The sequence below is a fragment of the Mobula birostris genome, chromosome 3 (assembly GCF_030028105.1).
Source record: "Mobula birostris isolate sMobBir1 chromosome 3, sMobBir1.hap1, whole genome shotgun sequence".
Classification (NCBI taxonomy): Eukaryota; Metazoa; Chordata; class Chondrichthyes; order Myliobatiformes; family Myliobatidae; genus Mobula; species Mobula birostris.
In genome coordinates, this window is record NC_092372.1 from 19,878,734 (window position 1) to 19,897,029 (window position 18,296).

General features: G+C 42.4%; 1 protein-coding gene across 5 annotated transcripts in view; it reads right to left on the reverse strand.

Moving 5' to 3' along the window:
• ube2r2 (ubiquitin-conjugating enzyme E2R 2) overlaps positions 1-18,296 on the reverse strand; it is a 102,405-nt gene that overhangs the window by 34,441 nt on the left and 49,668 nt on the right. Inside the window, exons 1-2 of one of the 5 annotated variants that reach the window (XM_072252334.1) lie at positions 7,937-8,127; positions 6,934-7,074 (exon numbers count right to left, since the gene is read on the reverse strand). The exons of 2 other annotated variants lie outside the window; for them this stretch is intronic. In XM_072252334.1, coding sequence (XP_072108435.1) covers positions 6,934-7,023 — 90 coding nt within the window. In that variant the 5' untranslated portion in view covers positions 7,024-7,074; positions 7,937-8,127. Of the gene's footprint in view, positions 1-6,933; positions 7,075-7,936; positions 8,128-18,296 lie in introns of those variants that run through there. 2 more of the 5 variants (XM_072252335.1, XM_072252333.1) reach the window with 2 other exon arrangements.

An 18,296-nucleotide genomic window follows, 5' to 3' on the forward strand; every position in this document is an offset into this window, starting at 1 on the left:
TTCTCAGAATTATTTGTATTTGCAGTTTGTCATTTTCTGCACATTGGTGTTTGTCATAATTATGTATAGATATTTTCCTACAATTCTACTGTACTTCTATTTTTCTTGTAAACACTTGCACAAAAATGAACTTCTATGTAGTATATGGTAACATATTTATGCATTTTGATAATAAATTTACTTAGAACTTTGAAATACCAACATCAGCTCAGAGGCCATTCCTAGTATTAGGGAGTGGATTAAAGATTCCCAGGGAATTAAACTGGTGTTGGCTCCTATCCATCCATCTGGTATAATACTTTCAATATTGTTTCACAATCAGTCTCCTTGCTTTACTCATTATTCAAAGATCCTTTCACATCAAATAATTCACATCTCCTGGTATCACAAACCTCTCCATAATTGGGGAGTGAAAGCTGGCTCCACTATGATGGCTTCAATTCATGTTTTGTTTTAAATGCGCCATGGGCGTTACAGACTTTGACCAACTCAGCCACTCGTGCACATACAACTATTTTCTTGCTTTAAGACTTGGCTTGCCCAGACTTTCCTGCTCAACTGACTACGCTGGAAATGCTTTCCTACTACCTCATTATTTGAAACAAAGAGGTCATGCACATCTGACTATATTTAGGCTTAGTCTTCAGTTCAACCTTTAATTCTTACTTAGCTCTTCAGCTTATGATTTACTCTGATGATGCATACCCACGTGATCTAACAAATGGCTTCCTGGCTTGCTTGCCACTCCTTACTAATGTATGGAGAGCAGACCTCAGTTCAAATTACAACTCCTCTCCTTCCTCTGACAGAAAATTATGGATTAAAAATAGTAAACTGGTGAAGGACACAATAGAAATGTTCAAAATAACATCTTGATTGGTGGGAATTTGCCTCTTTAAAATGACAGCACTTAGATAGTACTATGTAAAAGTATTAGGCAATACATATAGCTAAAACTTTTGCACAGTGCTGTTTGTCTTTCCAGTTACCAAACACCACTTAATACTACTGAGCCAATACAAAGCTAAGTATTCTTATTTCAGTTTCTCAACTACCTTCCTAGTTTAACCAATATACAACATTGCACAAAAGTCTTAGGCACCAAGTTCAAGATATTTAAGTTATTCCTTGGAAACATTAATTTTGTTCCTTGTCAAATTTTATTAGCTCTAAGCAGTGACTGTTCAGCTCGAGCAGCATTGGTTTCAAATCCACATCAATTTTATCTGACCAAAGTTTGTTTGTGGCAGCAGTACACTGCAAAGACAAAATTACTACAAATTGAGAAATTGATTTTGCAAATACAAAGTAATAATGAGATAGTACGCTTGGGCTCATGAAGCTTTTAGATATCTGATGGAGAGGAAGAAGCTGTTCCTGAATTGTTGAGTGTTGGTCCTCAGGCTCCTCTGTCACCTCTCTAACTGGAGGAATGAGCAGAGTGCAAGTCCCCTGATGGTGAGGGTCCTTAATGATGGATACCTGAAGAGGTTCTCTGTGGTGGGAAAGGCTATGCCACTGATGGAACTGGCTGAGTATGGAACCCTCTGCAACCCACCTCATGCATCCTCTGTCAGGCACCAGGTTCAATCAATCTACAGTAAATTCTTTAATTTTCATATATTGATCTACAACAGATCATCTTGCGAGATGAACAAAATGCATGGAATTGTGAACTAAAGCCACGGCATCTCTATGATAGTGCATTCAACCACCAGCCCTGCAATACCTTGGAATTTGTTTTGCTCATTTTTGCTTTTTGTTTTTGAAGCCAAACTTCAAAGTTCATTTCAATGACATATTTGCAAAAGCAAACAATGGACTAGGTCAGGTGATCAGATAAATTTAATCTTGCTACAATGTTTTAGCCATAATAATTAAATTCTTTTTTTCTTAACCCTTCCTTTTCAATGGCACAACTCTGCCTGGGTATCAGCCGTATTGAGTGACACAATCTCCTGTGTGAATTAGATTTGAATGGGTTGGCTTACCCTCCATATCTGACCCTACTGATCATTAGGAAGCTTGAACCTTCCACAGCCATTCCAGGAGAGCCATTCTAATGGAGGGCTAGACTGAGGCACTTCCGCAAAGTGGAGTGCTGTGGCAGGCCAAACAAGTTGGTGAGAATCTTCCTGAAAACCAGACTGGAAGTGGAACACTTACCAAAGACTGAGCTAGTCTAATTTCACAACATCTACCTGTTGGCTCACATTACTGTCATCAGCATATATACCCTGAACTTGGGAACTATGATGAGGAAAATGATGAGTTTTATGTAGCCTTGATGCTTAGATACATCCTAGGATGTGCTAGGACACATCATCCGTGATGCAACCTGGGTCATCAGGTGTCTTGGGTCTTTCAACATCATTTACCCTGGCCCAGGTAACCTAGCCAGGGTTAATCACACCCCGGTTTGCGCCCCAGCAGAGCTATAGCCATTTAGAGGCTCACACAGCAGCCCCTGTGACAGTCCTGATGACACTTTGCAGCCCCCAAGATGCCAAAGAGAGAATAGATTCTTCAGAGCGAGCAGCCAGCAAAACCTCTACACCCCACCTCTATAGGCTCACATCATGCTCTCTACCCACCTCTGGTACTGCTCTACCAGCTCCTGGTATTTGGCCTTCTTACACTCAAACACCCACTCAATCTGATCTTCCCAAGGCACTGTCTGTTCTACCATGACCACCGACTTCAAGGTTTCTGACAGAATGAGCATGTGATGATGATGTGATGAAGTCAAGGAACTTCAAATGCTTGCCAAGATAGACTTTCAATTGCCAGTCAGATCCTGGTGAGCAAGCCTGCTGGTGATCTGGGCTGAGGCTGTGATTGGTCTCCAGCTACGGGCTTTCTGGGCTAGTCGAGGTGCTTACTGTTGTTAAAGGCCAAGGAGGTATTTCCTTCCACTGTCTTCAGCACCTGGTCATGACACTAGCAATAGCAGCCTTCTCCTAGAACTTTTGGGCAGCTGCTGAGGATGTGTTCTAGGATCCCTCTGCCAAACCAGTGAGGGCATGATGGTGCAATGCTTTGGCTCAAGCAAAAAGGTCCATTGGACTAGACCAGGATCATGAACGATGTGCTGGTGTTCTGCCTGCCAGATGTTGGACCAAGAGACCCTCCGCTTCAGTGCACCCTCCCAGCTTCCTGTTGCATTATTCCTGCCATTCTGGTGGTACACACTTCCTCAACAGTTGCTCACACCTCTTTCTGGACCAGTTTGTACCTGTCCCTGCCCTGGGCCCTGTCTAAGTGGGTTGAAGGAAAGCTGCCCAGCTCCACCTGACCAGATGCCACTGTCCCTACCTCAGACGTGACTCAACCATCTCTACTGCCTCCTGGACCTTCCACTTCTTGCCTGTCTGGACCTCAATCCCTGCTGACGAGACTTCGGGGTCATTAGAATCTCTACACAGCAGCAATTCTCTTGTATGGGAAACCATAAACTTCTCATTAGGCTGCTGAAAGGAAGCTACAGTTTATTCATCTTCCTGTACAGAGCAATACTACTCAGGATAGACGGGAGGCCCAGCCATCTTTGAAGGCATCCATTGATCTTTCTTTCAAGAGCTTCAACTGTTGAGATTGCTACCTCATATATCAGCATGATCGAGAGGATTTGAGGGAGGATGCAATGCTGGTAGAACCTATCCTTGAACATGCCAGTAGGCCTGATTTATCTACACTGGTGAGCCAGACTTCCAACTCCTTGGTGGTCTTCAGGATGGCAGCTGCATCTCTTAGGCTGCAGTCGAAGACCTTCCCCAGGCTCTTGACTGGTTTCTCAGTGATCGATGGGATAGCACTTCTATCCAAGGACAAACAGAACTTGTCCATTAGTCTGACTTTCTTTAACACCAAAGACCTGGATTTCTCTGGCTTAAAGCTCATCCTTGCCTATGCAATGAGCCTATCTAGCCCCTGGAGGATCTATCTATTGCCTGGGACTAATGTAGTTGTCACAATGAGGTCATCATGAAGGCTCCGTCTGGGGGTTGCCACATGCCTGCCTTAGTCAGAGACAGGCATCTGGCACTTTGACTGTCCTAACTGGTATGTTCATGATCAGGGAGAGGAGGATCACTGAGATTGCACATCCAATTATAATATCCTTCTCGAGCTGATGCCAGCCTGACGTGGTCATACCCGAGGAGACTCTCAATCTGAAGGTCCCAGGTTCCTCCTCAGATTCAGTGCAATCTCCACCAGCTTATGTGATAACAACCCACATCATTGGTGAAGTTTAGCCAGAGAATGACTACGACTCCCTTTCCTTTGTGCACTTCCCTGATCAGCTGGGAAACCACATGCATGTGGGCCAGGCACCTTGGCACTCTGATACATCTGTCCAGAAGGGAAGGATTCCCAATGTAGCTAATTTTGAGGAGAAACTGTCAGACAACGAGAAATGATACTGAAAAATATCTTGCCTTCTACAATGAGCAGTGAGATGGATTTAAACTTCTCAATACCCTTGGGAGTTCTCCTCTTTGGGGAACAGATCTTGCCGTTCTCTGCTAAACCTAAATACCTAGTCTCATAGTTCTAATTATACTCAGCTGGCTCCTACGGCTGGGCTACATCCACCATGAGAGGAAACTGGAGCAGCGGAAGAAACCCACGTGTTCACAGGAAGAATGTACAAATTCCTTAAAGATGGTGCAGGAATTGAATTACAAACTCTGACACCGCGAGCTGTAATAGCGTCGTACTAAGCACTATGCGCCCCACAATATTCAGTGGGCCCTCTGTTGATCAGGGTTAACTACGGATGTTATGTCCTAGCTGTCTATGCAAGCCAGTGAAGTGCAATATGGAAAGCAAGCTGCTGCCCATGCAGCTGACGATTTCATAATAACAGCAGCAAGAGTTGCCAGTCAGCGTTGAACTCAACGTAGGTCTGCCTTAGGGACTCCAGCTCTGGATTTTTCTTCTGGGTTTACATCCAAAGCCTTCCTCATGAGTGGGTCTAGCCACAAGGCAGCAGAGGTTTGAAATCAGAATTTTCCTTCTCTTAGATGAGCTGCCAACCACACCAGACAAGTTCAACTGCCCAAAGCGACTGGTTTTAAGCCACCAGTAACCCACTTTTGACCCTTCTCCTATCAATAGGAACAGTTCCTTAGTAGCTAAGTCACACTTGAAGGCCAGGAGCTAGACTTGGTTGTCTGAGGCTATTTGAAGCACATGTCATTGTGCACATTTAACAGGTAGTGGGAGCTTATTCCCAACTACTCTCCACGGTATTTATTTTATAAATAAACCAAAATTATATCAAAACTTCAATTATTTCATCTACTTTAGAAACAAATTAAAAATAATTTCTGCAAATGGTTCGAATGATTCCATTTATTATCAGAGAATGTATACAGTATACAATCTGAAATATTTGTCTTTGCAGACATCCACAAAAAACAGAACCCCAAAAGAATGAATGACAGAAAAACATTAGAACTCTAAAGCCCCCCCTCCCCTCCCCCAGTACAAACAGCAGCAAACATCAATGCATTAACCCACCACATACATGTGACAAAATGGCTTTCAATGGCTAGGAAACAATCCTACTAGCAATTTAACCATACTAAACGCCAATCCAATAGGCTTGTAGTTTTCTTACCTGGATTACCATACTTCTTAAATATAGACAGTATAACCTCACATAGGTTGGAGTGAGGCCTGTAACAGGCCCCACTGAGCTACTAAGTGTTTAAACAAATGATAAGCAGGACATGCTGAAAATATTCACTAGATCAGGCAGGATCTGTAAAGAAAAGCAGACTTTCACTTCAATAACTGATCAGTTCTGATGAAAGGTCATTAGCTTGTTACATTAATTGATTGTCTGATCTAGGTTGAGCATTTCCAGCATTTTTTTTTTCTTTACTTTATTTCAAATTTATAGCTTTGGGCCTTTTGCTCATTCCTCAGTGAATATTGTCAACATTTATTTGGTCCATTACTGACACTTCTTTTTTCCTTTCCCTTGCCCACTAATCCCCTCTTGCCACTTATCCCTGCAAAGTGGTCTAAGTGCTACACCAGCCCACTTACCTCCTCCCTCACCTCCATTAAGGGCCCCAAATAGTCCTTCCAGGTGAGACAACACTTCACCTGTGAATCTACTGGGGTCGTCTATTGTGTCCACTGCTCCAGAAGTGGCCTCCTCTACATGGATGAGATCCATCATAAATTGGGAGGCCACTCTGCTTCATCCACCCTAAGCAGAACTTCCCAGTGACCAATCATTTTTATTCAGATTCCCGTTCCCGTTCTGATATGTCATTCTATGGCCCCCTCTTGTGTCAAGATTAAGTCACCCTCAGGGTGGGGGAGCAACACCTTACATTCTGTCTGGGTAGCCTCCAACCTGATGGCATGAGTATCAATTTCTCCTTTGGGTAAAAAAAAATCTGTCCACCGCCTCCTTTCTACTCCCCCACTCTGGCCTCTTAGCTCTTTTCACCTGCCTATCACCTCCCCCAGTCCACTCTCCTCTCCCATTAGATTCCTTGTCCAGTCCTTGACCTTTCTCACCCACCTGGCTTCAACCATGACCTATCCTCCTTCCCCTCCCCACACCTTTTTATTCTGGTGTCTTCCCCTTCCTCTTCAGTCCTGAAGAAAGGTCTCAACCTGAAATGTTAACTGTTTATTCATTTTCATAGATGTTGCCTGACCTGCTGAGTTCTTCCAGCATTTTGTGTGTTGCTTAAGATTTACAGTTTGGTGAGAACACCAATTATATTCTGAATTACATCTATCACTTCTTTCAAAATTTATTTATAACATACAGTCCATGTTTTTTTTTTACACCATCTACTTTGTTAAATAAAAAGACAAAGCAAAGCAGCTATTTAAAACCTCTGCAACATCCTGCAAGTTCACTCAAATCACTTCAGGCGTTTTTCAATATGCATTCCTTACTTGTCCTCTGTCTACTAACGTAACTGAAAAAGACCTATCCACTATCCTCTTCTCCACTTTTGGCTGTGCTGACAGTAGTTTTTGCTGCATTTAGCCGAGTTCGAAATCTATCCCTGTTCTCCTGAGTTATTTTCCTCAAACCTGTAAAAAGAAAATTTTGTTTTAGACTTATTTGGCCATTTTCTATCTTGAATTGTCCTACCATATTTTCCATTTTAATTATAGTAATACATAGCTTCCATTTATATACCTGTGGCTTCTATTTATATAACAATGGCTTTGCAGCCATACCATTTCCCTTTCAGATGGGCAGTAACTGTCCATTCACACTGGCTTGCGTATCTCTGTTTGAATTAGGATCAAGAGACTATAAATATCATTAACCAACCTCTATGCGTGGATGTTGAAGCATAATACGTAATTTGCAATGGGTTCGTTTATAACATTGTTTTGAGATGGTGTGAACTCATGAAACAAACTTTTTTTTCATAAAACCTTGTTGGTCATTGTAAAGTGTTTCTAAGCAAAAATGGGAGGATAAAATAAAAGCATTTTTTATTACTTTTAACTGATTTTGTGAGAGGGGATTACCTGTTACTATTAATAATACACACACAAAATGCTGGTGGAACTCAGCAGGCCAGGCAGCATCTATAGAAAAGAGTAAACAGTCAACATTTCGGGCCAAGACCCTTCATCAGGGGTCTCCGCCCAAAATGTCGACTATTTACTCTTTTCCATAGATGCTAGCTAGCCTGCTGAGCTCCTCCAGTATTGTGTGTGTGTAATTATGGATTTCCGGCATCTGCAGATTTTCTTGTGTTTGAGATCTTACAGTACGATGCTATCCTTGTCAGAAAAATCTGTTATTTTCAAAAACATGACCAGTTACAATTTCATTTTAGAACTGATTACCACTTATAAAAAATAGCTTCAGTTTTCACTTTTTTTTCCAATGACTCTTTCTTGGTTTGAATTTCCAACAATGCAAGTGCCTCCATACCTTTGAACCAAGAGGTTTGAGGGGTGTTGGGAGCTGGGGTACAGATGCAGCAGAAGAGGTTGGCGGTGCTAGTAGGGCAACTCAGCAGTCAGTGCTGATGTCTCACAGCTCCACAGGTTTGATCTTCATCTTGGATGTTGTACAAAGGATCACACTCTCTTTCTGTGACCGCATGGGTTTTGTCTGCATGGTCCGGTTTCCTCCCACATCGCAAGATATGGTTGTTGTGTATTTTGTCTCCTCAGAATCGAGCGTGCTTTGTCTACTTGGACAGATTTGAATAGAAAAGTGTATTGATTAGAAATCAACTCACTTTTCTTAAGATACACTGCTTTTAATTGCAGCTGTTGAAATAGATGTTAAAAAATACTGTACCAATGAGTAACGATTTTAAGATGTCAAATGAATAACTATCGGAAAGATAAAGATTTAAAGATGAGCTTCATTTGTCACATGCACCTTGTAACAAAGTGAAATACATCATTTGCGTCAAATCAGTGGGGATTGTGCTGGGCAGCATGCAAGTCTCACGATGGTTCTGGGGTCAACATCGCATGCACTACTCACTAACCCTATCCATATAGCTTCGCAATGCGGGTAGTAACTGGAGCATCCAGAGAAAACACATGCAGTCACTGTGAGAATGTACAAACTTCGTACAGGCAGTTGTGAGAACTGCGCCATGACTCCATAGTTAGTTACAGACAAGTTCATTGATGTAATAACAATTTTAATCATGTAACTAAATGGTATCAATAGTATAAATTTTCTATTACAAATTCAGTTTAATACTGTATCTCCCAACAAATTCTGCAACTTCAAGCAATTCAATATACTTCAATAGTGAGTTAGTTATTGCCTGTTAAGCTGATAGCATTCAGGATAGCAATGAAGGTCTTCCATCTCTGTCAATCCTTGGCCACCTTCTCTATTGTGCCCCAATTGTGGCTCAGGGTCCTCATTTCTGCCTATATAGTATGGTGCCAGGTTGTCTTTGGTCTCCTGCATTTCCTCTGCCTTTCAGGGGTCTGATGAAGCGCTGTCTTGATGATGGAATTGGCCTCTCTTCTCATCATGTGCCCAATCCATCTCCAAAGTTTTCTCGTGTTGATTATGGCCAAGTCTTCTTGATGACACTGAATGAGTCGGTGTGGTTAAAAATCTTTCTTCGCCAGAAAATACAGAGGATCTGCTGGAGGCTCATGGTATGGAACGATGACAGCTTGGCAAGGTGGTTCCCTGCCATGACCCAGCATTCTGGCCCATACAAGAGTTTGGACAGAACACTGCTCTAATACAGTTTCACCTTGGTGACGCTTAAATGGTGAGCCAGACAGCAAAATTCTCTTTTGTCAACCCAGTGAAGGAGTAGCACAACTCAGATCACAAATTTTGGAACATCAACATCTATCTACCAAGTCCTCCCCTGATGTTGCTTTATCATCTTAAGTAATGAGCACCACCACCACCACCACCACCATAGATTAACCACATTACAACACAATACAGGCTCTTCAGCCCATGATGTTGTGTGAACTTTTTATCCTATTCTAAGATCAATCTAACACCAACACTACTGTGTAACAGTCTAGAAACATTAATCCAAGCTGCGGTAGCACAAATGGAAAATTCCAGAACACAAACAGGATATGAAGTGGAAGGGGATCCATGTTGACTCACTGGCCTCCCTATCAATACACTAAAGTAAAGCAAAGCAGTAGGTCCCATTCTTCTGACCTGTCCCCATCAACATCTTGCCAAGCTGTCGTCATTCCAAACCATGAGCCTCCGGAAGAGCCTTGCAAAAGTTATTCTTCCAGTTCCTTTTCAGTCACAAGTAATTCAGCTTTCAACCCACATTGACTATACACACAGCTGAAATCTAAAATGGGGAACTAGTCTGTATAGCCTCCAACCTGATAGCATGAACATTGATTTCTCTAACGTGCAGTAATCTCTCTCCTTGCCTTCACTTTCTCTTTTCCCATTCTCACTCCCCCTCTCATTCCCTCACTTCATCAACCCCTTCTGGTGCATCTCCTCCTTCCCTTTCTCCCCAAGGCCCACTCTCCTCTATCAGATTCCTCCTTCAGCCCTTTACCTCCGTCACCTGGCTTCTCACTTCATCACCCTCCTCCCACACCCACTCAGTTTCACCAATCACCCGCCAGCTCGTAATCCTTCATATTCTGGCTTCTTCCTTTCTTTGCAGTCCTGATGAAGGGTCTCAGCTAGAAACATTGACTGTTTATTCCTCTCCACAGATACTGCCTGGTCTGCAGAGTTCCTTAAGTTTTTAAAATTTTGATTTAGCGATACAGCGTGGTGTGGGCCCTTCCAGCTACACTGCCCCAGCAACCCCACAACCCAATTAACCCTAACCTAATCACAGGACAATTTACAATGACCAATTAACCTACCTTGTAGGTTTTTACACTGTGGGAGGAAACTGAAGCACCCAGAGAAACCCCATGCATTCCACAGGGAGGAGGACGCACAGGGTCTCCTTACAGAACAGTAGCAAAGTGGGACCCATTCTCAGGGTTCCACAACTGACCGCTATTCGGCATGCCAAGGGTTTGGCCTGAGAATCTTGATCGTATACGGAAGCCTAAGATCTTGGGGCTCTGGAGACAGGCAGATTGAGGGTCAGTGTCACGGCAGGAGACTTGTGTGTCATCGAGGAAGGAAAATCTTTTGCTGTGGGCCCGAAGACCCGAGGTCTTTGCGATCCTCAGACACAGAGCTTGAAAAAAATTACTTTTAAAATGGTAAAGCAGTGGGTTGTTGTTGTCATGTCTCCCGCTCACTGTGAAAATGGGGGACACCTCCTTGTTCCTTGTCAGGGAGAGAAATAAGCTGTGGGTTGTCGAATTTCGGATGAAATGCAAAGCCTTTGGGGGCAACTTTGGTCTGTGTCTCTGCTATTGCTTGGCACACACTTGGGCTCAGTGACGGTACCGATGCACGTTTATTTTTGCTGGTGGGGGGAGGGGGGAATTGTTGCTCACTGCCACTTACGTGCAGGAGGAGAGAGCTAAGGGGGCTTTGGGGTTCTCACATTTAACAGTCATTCATTCTTTGGGGGCACCTCTGTTTTTGTAGTATGCTATTATAGAATTCTACCATCAACTATAACCTCATATGCCAATATAACCCTCATTATTATTGCCAACATCAGACCCGTGGACTAACAGTGTTTCAATGAATAGAAAATAATTTCTCAGATGTACCTACAATGAGGAGCCAATTTGATGAACTACAAAACAGCATGTTAAATAACATAGCATAAACACAAGAAATTCTGCAGATGCTGGAAACCCAAAGCAACACACACAGAAGGCTGGCCGAACTCAGCAGGTCAGGCAGGATCTATGGAAATTAACAAACAGCACAAACAGCAGATGTTTCGGGCTGAGTCTTGATGAAGGATTTTGGCCCAAAATATCGACTGCTTATTCTTTTCCATAGATGCTGCCTGACCCGAGTTCCTCCAACGTATTGTGTGCATTACTGTTTTGGGCTGAGACTCTTCATCGGGACAGGAATGGAAGGGGGAAGACGCCACAATAAAAAGGTGGGGGGAGCAGGAGGAGAATAGCCAGAAGGTGATAGGTGATGGAGGCAGGCAGGTAGAAGCAGAATGCTACACAGAGCTGAATGCTTCTACAACAGGGAATCCCAGTCAGGGTTCCACAGACCCCTTGCTTAATGGTATTGGTCCATAGCATAAAAAAAAGTTGGGAACCCCTGTTCTGCAAGCATAAAGGTCTGTACTCCTGAATGAAAGCCATGAGAAGCAGTGGATAATTAACAGCTAGGACATAATGAGATTTCATGAGTACTACCATCCGCCACAATATGAAGGTGGAAGACAAGCTGAAAACTTTAACTTATTTCATTAATGTGGACAATCCACCTAAGCTGCCTCCTGTGGTTCTCACCATTAATGCAGTCAACTTATAATCAATTCATTTCATTCTACATTATACCAAATAAGATCCAACTTCACTGGTTACAGCAAAGTTCCTGCCAACATCCTACTTAGTACTGAAAACCCATGTTCAAAATGAAATACATTACCAGGTTCCAGTACAGCTGCAAAACTGACACGTATGCAAAAGTTCCCCAGCTATGTCCTGCCCACTAAATCAGAATAAGCCCAATCAAACTAATTATTGCATCACCTTAGTCAAAGTAAAGGAGCAGGTCTTCGATGATGCTGTTAAGCACAAAGTACTCCTCTAACTTGCTCACTGATGGTCAGTTTGATTCTACTTGGACCAATTAGCTCAAGACATTGCATTCTTTGAACATCCATCACAATGACTGCTCACCTTTTCATTACCAGTTGCAGTGTATATCGTCCACAAGATTCACTATAATTGCACAGCTAAGCTTTATTACAACAGCATTTCACAAACCCATGACCACCAGCAAAAGGATAACAGCAGTTGCACAGGACTGAGATGTTCTCATCCAAATTCTACACCATCCTGACACGGAAAATGTATCGCAGTGTTTTCTTCATGGATCAAGTTTAAGGTCCAGAATATTTTACCAAAAACACAGTAGTTCAAGTGGTATCATTACTTCAGGGGAAATTAAATTCACACCTTACCAGCAATGCACCCTTCCTTAAATGAATAACAATCACCTAGACCAGGGTTTCCCAACCTGGGGTCCATGGACCCCTTGCTTAATGGTATTGGTCTATGGTGCAAAACAAGTTTGGAACCCCTGAATTTTTCTCTGTGAATTCCTCTGACTGATCTTAGGGCCAATCGTCTTAAACTGCTTCATCAATAGTCTTTCTTCTCTCAAGGTCAGCTGGATTTGTTTGACAGTAACACATTTTTAGTTACAGTGCAGCTCCTCTGGCAATGAAACCATTCATGTCTGCCTGAACAGCTTTCAGCTTATGAATGATAAAATGTCAAGTAATACTTGAATCATACAAGTGCTAGACAATAACAATCTTCAAGATCTGGAAAGGATGCAGAAGAGATGGCTCAAAGGTTCCATTTAATATCAGAATGTGTACAGTATACAATCTGAAATTCTTGCTCTCTGCAGATAGCCACAAAAAAGAAAGAGCCCAAAGGAGAAGTGATAGGAAAACACCAGGATATAGCCAGTCATGAAAGTACTGGATAGCAGGATTTATTTTCCTCAGAGCACAGGAGGTTGAAGAAGGTGGGGGGTTTGGATTGGAGGATCAGGATCCAGATACAGAAAATTATGAGGGGCATAGGATAGTGTAGATAACAAGATGTTTCTTTTTATACAAGTGTCTAAAACCAGAGGGCATAAATTGAAAGGCAAGAAATAGGAGGCTTACATGGGGATTGGAGGAAGAAAATATTCACCCAGAAGGTGGTTCCAATCTGGCAAGCACTACCTGCTGAACTTGCACCCAGTTAGACCTGATCCCAGAACAGCAGACCAAGAGAAAGGAGGAAAATATGATGCAACTCTTTTTTTTAAACTTCTGTGTTTCCAACTGCGGCTAGCATTGGGATATTTTATTTGACTGCCTTTGATCGATCAGAACATAACCTTAATGGGAAGGATGCTGAAAGATACAAACCACCTAAGCAGAGTTCTCTCCCTTCATCATTTGAGAAGTCTGGATAATGATGATACTGAGCATTTTCTGAAAAGAAAAAGACCTACCCTCTTGGTGGAACAAAAAAAATACTTTAAAGCATTTATCCAAGGAAGTTAGCCAATAGATTACAAAAATAACATCTTCATATCTGAACGTGCAGAAAATTCTATGTACAGGATCAAAGAGCTTCATACAAATGCAGAATCTGAAATCAAACAAGACAATATTACACAAGTACATCAAGCATGTGAAAAGAGGGAAAACTAAATAGAGAAAAAAAAAGGCAAATCTCCATAGGCTGGAAGACAAACTGTAGGTGAGATGACAGAAAATGCAGCAAAGTTCCTTCCTAGTAAATACTGGTGCCACAAGGTCATTTGGAGAGATATTCTGGAACATATCATAGTAAAGTGTCACCCAGCAATAGGAAATAACTTCACAAATGCAGATGTTAAATCATATATATTAGTTATCCCCCAAAACAGAATCTATGCAGTGCCAACATTTTACACTTCAGTTTTAAGGAAATGTTATTCCAACTGAAAATCTGTTTGAGTAAAAATGACAGAAAAAAAAGCATCACAGTGGATACTTCCTGCTTAGCTTGTTAAATTAACACAAAGCATTGGAACATACAAAAGTTAAATGATGTTGAGCATAATCATAGAGTAACTATATCACAGAAAGAGGTCCTTCAGCCCATCTAGTCTGTGTCAATCTATTACTCTGCCTAAATCCATCAACCTGCACTTGGACCATAGCCATCCGCAGAATAACAGATCTTGCTGCCACTGGTCTACTTTCCATTGCTACTGACTTTCAAAATTACTTAAAAACAATGAAAAAATTAAAAGTTTAAAATACTTATTATTGGAATTTGTCTATTATTGTCATGCACTGAGATACAGTGAAAATCTTGTCTTGCATATTGTTCATACAGATCAGATAGATCATTACACAGTACATGTGGTAGAACAAGGCAAAGCAATAATAATGTAGAATGAAGTGTAACAGCTACAGGAGGAACTGCAGTGCAGGTAAACAGTGAGGTGCAAAGTCATTGCCAGGTAGATTGAGAGATCAAAAGAACAACCCTATTGTACTAGGAACCATTTAATAGTGCTATAACAGCAAGGTAGAAGCTGTCCATCTTCGTGGTACAGGCTTTCAGGTATTTGTATCTGATGGAAGATACAACTGACACAAACTAAAATGTTTTAAAACTCCTAAAAAAAACTAAAAAGCATATTTGTCCTATCTTTGCAAAATATCCCGGAAATCCTACAATCCTCATTAAAAGCAATGGCTCCACAAACCCTGAAAAAGGTCTAAGAGCTGAGAGCTGATTTCTGAGAACTCTCAGTGAGGTGGAGCTTTGCTTGTGGACTCCATGGAACAATGGGTATTTATCACAAAAGACCAGGCCCATGAAAAGCAGGACCTACTGTACAGATAAGACCATAAGACACAGGACCAGAATTAGGCCATTCAGCCCATCGAGTCTGCTCTGCAATTCCATCATGGCTGATACCGGATCCAACTCAACCCCATACGCCTGCCTTCTCACATAAGACTGCAGGAGCTCATAAATGGAACAACCCAGAGGTCTGCTGGAGGAACTCAGCAGATAAGCAGCATCTGTTGGAGGGAAAGGAATTGCTGATGTTGGACCAAAAGGCAAAGGAGCAGAATTAGGCTGTTCAGCCCTTCAAGTCTGCTACACCATTTATTATCCCTTTCGTCTCCATTCTCCTGCCTTCTCCCCATAACCTTCGACACCCTTACTGATCAAGAATGGAACTACCTTTTCTTTGACGGTGGTAAAGTGGCTGAGGGGTAAAGAAATCTGAACAAACAGATGTTAGCATAATACTATTACAGAGCCAGCAAACCTGGTTCAATCCCCTCCATTTGCCTATAAGGTACTTCTGACCGCGTGGGTTTCCCCGTGACCATGTAGGTTTATTCCAGGTGCTGAGGACACTTCAGTTTCCTCCCACAGTCCAAAGACATACTAGTTAGTAGGATAATTGGTCATTATAAATTGTCCTGTGATTAGGCAAAGGTTAAATAGGTGGGTTGCTGGGCAGTGTGGCTTGCTGGGCCGGAAGGACCTGGTCTATGTGGTATCTCGAAATAAATAAGGATTCCTTTATTGTCCAGGGACTCCTTCAGCCATTTACCTTTTCTGATTGGGAGGAGGGGGGAACTACTGCACAGGACCGAAAGCAGCTACAGACAGTTGTAAAATTAGTCAGCTCCATCTTGGGTACAAGCCTCTGTAGTATCCAAGGCACCTTTATGGAGCGGTGCCTCAGAAAGGCGGCGTCCATTATTAAGGACCCCCATCGGCCAGGGCATGCCCTCTTCTCATTGTTACTGTCAGGAAGGAGGTAGAGCAGCCTGAAAGCACACACTCAGTAATTCAGGAACAGCATCTTCCCCTCCTCCTTCTGATTCCTGAATGGACCCTGAACCCATGAACACCACCTCACTTCTTTCATTATTTCTGTTCTTGCACTATTTTTAATCTAACCATTTAATTTACATATATACTTACTGTAATTGATTTTTTTTCTATATCATATATTGCATTGTACTACTGCTTGGTAAACAAAATTTCATGACACATGCTGGTGATATGAAACCTTACTGATTCTTTTCCAATGACTACAGTTCAAAATAAACTCTGTACAGGTTACTACCCTATCAAATACCTTTCACTTTACTGTCACTGGAGTTCACCAAAATTCAAGTACAAAAGCAAAGCATCACAATTTTATGTCAATATACTCTTTCATAAGTGCACCAAGTATTGACAGCTGGAGCTGAAAACCATCCTGGAAACAATCAGAAAATGAGTTATAGCTGCTGCAATGTTGTTACATGGATTTGGAAAATGAAAAGCAACACAGTCTCCCCCAAAAATTGGTCAGGGCCTATCCAAACCAGAAGCCCTGGATCAGCAGTTCCATGCACACTTCACGAAACACACGAGACAGAGCTTATGTTGCTGGTAATCAGCAGGAACTCAAGAAATGCAGCCACGATCTACGCAAAATGACAATACAGGGACAAGATCCGGACACAACTCTCCACCAACAACACACGCAGCTTATGGCAAGGTCTGCACACCATCGAAGACTTCAAAGCTAAACGCAATGGTGCTGCCAACATCGCTGCCCCTCTCCTAGATAAGCCAAATATTTCATCAAAGGCTGATCCATTTTTCCTCTCAGCCCCAATCTCCTGCCTTCTCCCCCTATCCTTTCATACCCTAACCAATCAATAATCTATCAACATCTGCCTTAAATATACATAAAGACTTGGCCTCCACAGCTGGATGTGGCAAAGAATTCCACAGGTTCACCACTGCCTGGCTAAAGAAATTTTTCCTCATCTCCATTCTAAAAGGATACCCCTCTATTGTGAGACAGTGTCCTCTGGTCTTAGACTCTACTATCATAGGAAGCATCCTCTCTACATCCACCCTATCAAGGCCTTTCACCATTCCATAGGTTTCAATGAGATTACCCCTCATTCTTCTGAATCTAGTGAATGCAAGTCAAGAGACATCAAATGCTCTTCATATAACAAGCCATTCAATCCTGGAATCATTTTCGTGAACCTCTTTTGAACCTTCTCCAGTTTCAGCACATCCTCTATAAGATAAGGGGACCAAACCTGCTCACAGTACACCAAGTGAGGCCTTAACAGTGCTTTATAACATTACACAACTTGCTTTTATATTCTAGTCCTCTTGAAATGAATGCTAACATCGCATTTGTCTTCCTCACCACAGATTCAACCTGCAAATTAATGTTTAGGGAAGCCTGCACAAGCACTCCCAAGTCTCTTTGCACCTCAATTTTTTTGTATTTTCTCTCCAATTAGAAGATAGTCAACCCTTTCATTTCTTCTACCAAAGTGCATGACCATACACTTCCCAACACTATACTCCATCTGCCATTTCTTTGTCCATTCTTCTAATCTAAGTCCTTCTGTACTTCCTCAAAACTAACTGTCCCTCTGCCTATCTAATTCTCCACCCTTCCGATTCTCAATACAGGAGCCCCTCAGGGCTGTGTCGTAAGTCCCCTCCTCTACTCACTGTATACCCATGACTGTGTTGCCACCCACAGCTCCAATCTGCTAATTAAATTTGTCAACGACACTACATTGATTGGCCTAATCTCAAACTATTACAAGGTGGCCAACAGGGAAGAAGTCATCTCTCTGACACAGTGGTGTCAAGAAAACAACCTCTCCCTCAATGTCGCAAAAACAAAGGAGCTGGTTGTGGATTACAGGAGGAAGGGAGGTGGTCTTATCCCCATTGACCTCAACGGATCTGGGATTGAGAGGGTAAACAGCTTTAAGTTCCTCGGCATAAACATCACCGAGGACCTCACATGGTCTGTATACACCAGCTATGTGGTGAAAAAGGCACAACAGCGTCTCTTTTCACCTCAGACAGTTGAAGAAGTTTGGTATGGGCACCCAAATCTTAAGAACTTTCTATAGGGGCACAATTGAGAGTATTCTGACTGGCTGCATCACTGTGTGGTATGGGAACTGTACCTCCCCTAATCGCAGGACTCTGCAGAGAGTGGTACGGACAGCCCAGCGCATCTGTAGTTGTGAACTTCCCATGATTCAGGACATTTACAAAGACAGGTGTGTAAAAAGGGCCTATAGGATCACTGGGGGCCTGAGTCATCTAAACCACAATCTATTCCAGCTGCTACC